The sequence below is a fragment of the Microtus ochrogaster genome, chromosome 5 (assembly GCF_000317375.1).
Source record: "Microtus ochrogaster isolate Prairie Vole_2 chromosome 5, MicOch1.0, whole genome shotgun sequence".
NCBI lineage: Eukaryota > Metazoa > Chordata > Mammalia > Rodentia > Cricetidae > Microtus > Microtus ochrogaster.
This window is the reverse complement of record NC_022012.1, coordinates 95,200,790-95,205,624: the sequence shown is the minus strand read 5'-3', so window position 1 is coordinate 95,205,624 and position 4,835 is coordinate 95,200,790. Positions and strand designations below refer to the sequence as shown.

The window sequence follows — 4,835 nt, the reverse complement described above, 5'->3', positions numbered from 1 at the left end:
GTCCACCATTAATGTACATCATGAGGACTTACAGGAGGGGTCCACCATTAATGTACATCATGAGGACTTACAGGAGGGGTCCACCATTAATGTACATCATGAGGACTTACAGGAGGGGTCCACCATTAATGTAGACCATGAGACAGCTTACAGAAGTTAGAGCTTCCACGGGGACAGAGTCCTGGACGGCAGAAAGAAGGGAGCAGCTGTGAGGAACAACTGGCAGAGGAACCAGAAGCTAAGGGCTCAAATCTCAAAACACAAGCAAGAAGCAGAGAGAGTGAACTTGAAATGGTGTCGAGACTTTCTTCAAATCCCAGCTCCAATGAGGAGTACTCCTTAACAAGGCCGTACTTCCCCAGACTCCCCAAAAAGCCCAACCAAGTGGAGACCAAGAATTTAAATGCTTGAGACTATGGGGGTTTCTCATTTAAATCACTGCACTTTATTTTCCTTGACTGAGATCTTCTATACACTTTTCTCCCATAAGAAGCCTTGAGAACGCCAGAAGCAATCAGCTCTTTTGTGTGTGCTGTCAGCCAGGCTAGCCTTGAACACTCTATATCGATTAGGATGGCTTTGAACTTCTGATGACCCTGAAATTCTGATCCTCCTGTTTCTACCTCCAGAAGGATGGGACTACAGGTATCCACCAACGCACTCAGCTTTTTCAGTGTTGGGAATCAAACCCAGGGCCTACTGCACTCTAGGCAAGCTCTCTATCTGCATTTTATTTTTTCATTTCAATTTTTTTGTTTTAAAATTATTGGTATGTCTGTGCACCATGTGTATGCCCGGTACCCACAGAGGCTAGAAGAAGGCATCAGATTCCCTGGAGTTACAGAGGTGTGAACTGCCATGTGGGTGCTGGGAATTGAATGCGGGTCCTCTAGGAGAGCAGCCAGCGGCTCTTTATGGCTGAGCTATCTCTCCAGCCTCCCAACATTTAATCTTTTTTTTTTAAATATTTATTTATTTAGTATACAATATTCTGTCTGTGTGTATGCCTTCAGGCCAGAAGAGGGCACCTGACCTCATTACAGATGGTTGTGAGCCACCATGTGGTTGCTGGGAATTGAACTCAGGACCTTTGGAATAGCAGGCAATGCTCTTAACCACTGAGCCATCTCTCCAGCCCTGCCAACATTTAATCTTTACAGTAAGCTTTACCTTTTCTTTTTCACGATCAATTAAGGAAAACAAATATTCAAAACTTCGTGGGATTACTCCTCTCAGATTATGAGAAAAATTATCGGAGTCTGATGGTCCTGAGAAAAAAGAATAAAACAATGGCAATATCAGAAGGCGGTTTATACAGAAATAAAATGATACTCAGTATAACCTTCTTCCTAGTTCTGGTTCAAGCAAGTTACATTTACATCTGTGACAGACTAAATAATAAAACTGCCCCTTGGTGAGACTGAAGGGAAGGCCCACAGTAACCACCAACCAATTCTAAAAAGTGTGTGATCTATCCCCATGCTAAGCTTCACATCCTCCAAGTGTCAGGGACTGAGTGACTGTACTCTATTTACACAGGTGACTTCCAGTGTCAGGGACTGAGTGACTGTACTCTATTTACACAGGTGACTTCCAGTGTCAGGGACTGAGTGACTGTACTCTACTTACACAGGTGACCTGTGTGTTCAAGGACGGATTGATGGCTTGAATGGTAATAGTCCCCATAGGCACCTATATTTGCATGCTGGATTTGCAGTTAGTAGAACTGTTTGTAAAGGGTTAGGAGGTGTGGCCTTATTGGAGGAGGTGTGTCACTGGTGATGGGCTTTGAAGTTCCAAAGGCGACCACCATTCTTAGTTAACTCTCTAGGTCTCCTGCTTGTGGATCAGACATAAGCTCTCAGCTACTGTCTGCCTGCTGCCATGTTTCTCGCCATGATAGTCATGGACCCACCCTCTTAAACTGTAAATTGTGATAAACGCTTTTTCTGTAAGTTGCCTTGGTCATGATGTTGTCACAGCCAGAGAAAAGAAACCAAGACGCAGACTGGTCTGTCCTCTAAGCCATGAACCCACACTGTGTCCTAAGCGTCATAATTTTCAACTACAAAGTAGGGGTAATGATGTCAATAACCAGAGAGCTGTTGAAAGATTTGCAAGTTTGCAAATAAATTACACTTGGACGTCGAGCACATTAAAGTGCTAAAAATTAGGATTTGCTATCATTTTTTTTTTAAATTGGGCAGTTAAAAAAAAAAACACTAGTAGGAAGGTCACACTAATGACATGTTCCCCAGTTACTAGCAGACATTAATGCAGAGTGTTTTTTCTGTTTTGTTACATCTGGGGAAGGACAGATGTGTAAGAGTTGTAAGGAATACTAACTTAAGTTTGTGATGTGGTATTTATACTCTGATGTACCTCAACAGCTCCTAGCTGACAAGTTCTGTATCCCTTGTTATTCCTAAGTGAGTAGGTTGATAAGCATATCCTTTTCTCAAGAACTTCTGCCTGTGTCCCTTACTCCTGAAGCAGCCACAGGACAGTTTAGAGCAACGAAGGAGAAAGACTATTACAACAAATCCACTCAAAATCGCGTGATGCTAATGAAGTGATGTTTAGAAAGCTCTTCCATAGCAAGCGACAGGACGAGGGACTGGAGGCCTGCAGTACCAGAGGCTCAGGTCCTTACCTCCCAGCCTCAGGAGGAGGAGAAAGAAATTGAAAGTAGAGTTGATCACCAATCAATGCTTTACAGTCATTCCCAAAACAATTTTCACTCCCACGCTCCCCCACCAAAATCCAGAGGGCTGGAGAAATGGGTCAGCAGTTTGCTCTTTGTGCTGGCTGATTTTGTCACCTCAACACACGCTAGGGTCATCTTAGAGGAGGCAACCTCAGTTGACCCTTAAGCCTACAGGACCCAGGACAGACTTCCAGTAGATGACACAAGAAATGAATTGCATTGGGGGCACTCAGCTGATGATTACTTGCTTGCAGGTGGGAATAAATTATCACACCTTAGGAAGTCTTGCGTGTTAACTGTAAAGCGCTAGAGAATCTCATTATGTAGGCCTACTTGGAAGCTGCAACAACAGCTTCTGCCAAGGACTAAGGAATCCCAACATCCTGCTATGGATTCTACCACCTGAGGCCTGCAACAGCTGAGTTGGAACTGTCTGTCCCTCTTCAGACTTGCCTGCTATACCAGCACTCACTGGTGTCCAATGCAAGAGCTACAGAAGCTGCCAACAACTACCCTCTGAAACGCTTCTCCTTGCCCATCTGAGTAGAAAAAAAAACAAAAGAGTGAGCTGAATGCTTATACCAGATGAAAGCATCATTTATATTAGAAAAGAACTAGCAGATTCAAGTCAAACCGAGTCCCAGCAACGAGAAGGAAGAACATGACACAGAGTCCCATCAACTGATACTCACGGACAAAGGGAAAATTAGTTTTCTCCAATGGAGTGTTGCCAGGTCTATCCACCACTCTCCAGGGCAGGCCATATGCCCAGGAGTAGTGGGCTAACACAAAACGAATTTCATGTTTGTTTGCTTGTTTGTTTGAGGATTTTTTGTTTTGTTTGGGTATTTTGTCTTATTGATCTTATTTGCTTGTTTGATTTTCTTTCTTTTTGTGTGTGTGTGAGAGAGAGAAGGAAACAGACAGACAGACAGACAGAAAGGGGTGGTAGTGTGTTAGCAAACACCGTTAGTCTGTGCACTCAGGAAGCACATTCAGGTAGATCACTGAGTGTCTGATGCCAGCCTGATCTACACAGAGTGCAGGGATAGCCAGGATGACATAGTAAGATCCTCTTACATAAAGGAAAAGAAAGGTGTGTCCGAGAGTGGTGCCGCACACTGGCAATCCCAGGACAAAGAGAGGAAAGCAAACTGCAGCAAGGTCACAGCCGCCTGGGATAAATAGCAACCCACTCTCAAAAAAAAAAAAAAAAACAAACAAACAAACAAAAAAAACCAGAATGAGCCTGGCAATGGTGGCACTTGGGAGGCAGAGGCAGGCAGATCTCTGCTGAGTTCAAGGCCAGCCTGGTCTATAAGAGCGAGTTCCAGGACAGCCCCTCCCAAAGCTACAGAGGAACCCTGTTTCAAAAAACAAAAACAAAAAAAACCCCCCACAAAACAAACAAACAAACAACTAAAATGATTTAGAAGGTATTACAAATATTAGTTAAGAATACCCTAGAGACCAAAGGCTCTAGGCATAACAGGTGGCTGGTATGATGTGTGATCCCCCTCTGTATGCTGTGATTACCATTAATGAATAAAGAAACTGCCTTGGCCTGTTAATAGGGCAGAACTTAGGTAGGTGGGGAAAACTAAACTGAATGCTCGGAAAAAGAAGGCAGAGTGAGAGAAGCCACATAGCCCCACTGGAGACATAAACAAGGAATCTGGACCTTGGTAGTGCTTATGCAGATAAACACACACACATATGTATATGATTTTACACACACACACATACATATGTATGTATATATATGAATAGACACACAAACATAAAATTGTGTCTAGCACCCAATCTATACCTAGTCTATGCCAAGCATTGAGCTAAGAAACATAGCTATAATCAGGATTAACAAATAAATTATCTAGGAATCCACAACCTGGTAGAAACATGGGAAACATCCATATTTTTACAAAAGCAACATCACACAAAGAAATAATGCCTTTTCCTAAAATATGCACCAAGTAGTCACCACAGGAAGTGTATTGGCAGCAAACAGTGGTCGTTACTCACCCATCATAGTAAATGTTTTTCCTGAGCCAGTCTGTCCGCTGAAAGATAAAATTTTGTGTTATTTTCACACATAAAATTCCGACTATCCTCCTATTTAGAATGGTCT

At 43.0% G+C, this 4,835-nt stretch overlaps 1 protein-coding gene across 1 annotated transcript in view; it reads right to left on the bottom strand.

Annotated features, from left to right (window-relative positions):
- Kif15 (kinesin family member 15) overlaps positions 1–4,835 on the bottom strand; it is a 53,091-nt gene that overhangs the window by 38,588 nt on the left and 9,668 nt on the right. Inside the window, exons 5-6 of the mRNA XM_005348151.3 lie at positions 4,730–4,767; positions 1,171–1,268 (exon numbers count right to left, since the gene is read on the bottom strand). Coding sequence (XP_005348208.1) covers positions 1,171–1,268; positions 4,730–4,767 — 136 coding nt within the window. The remainder of the gene's footprint in view (positions 1–1,170; positions 1,269–4,729; positions 4,768–4,835) is intronic.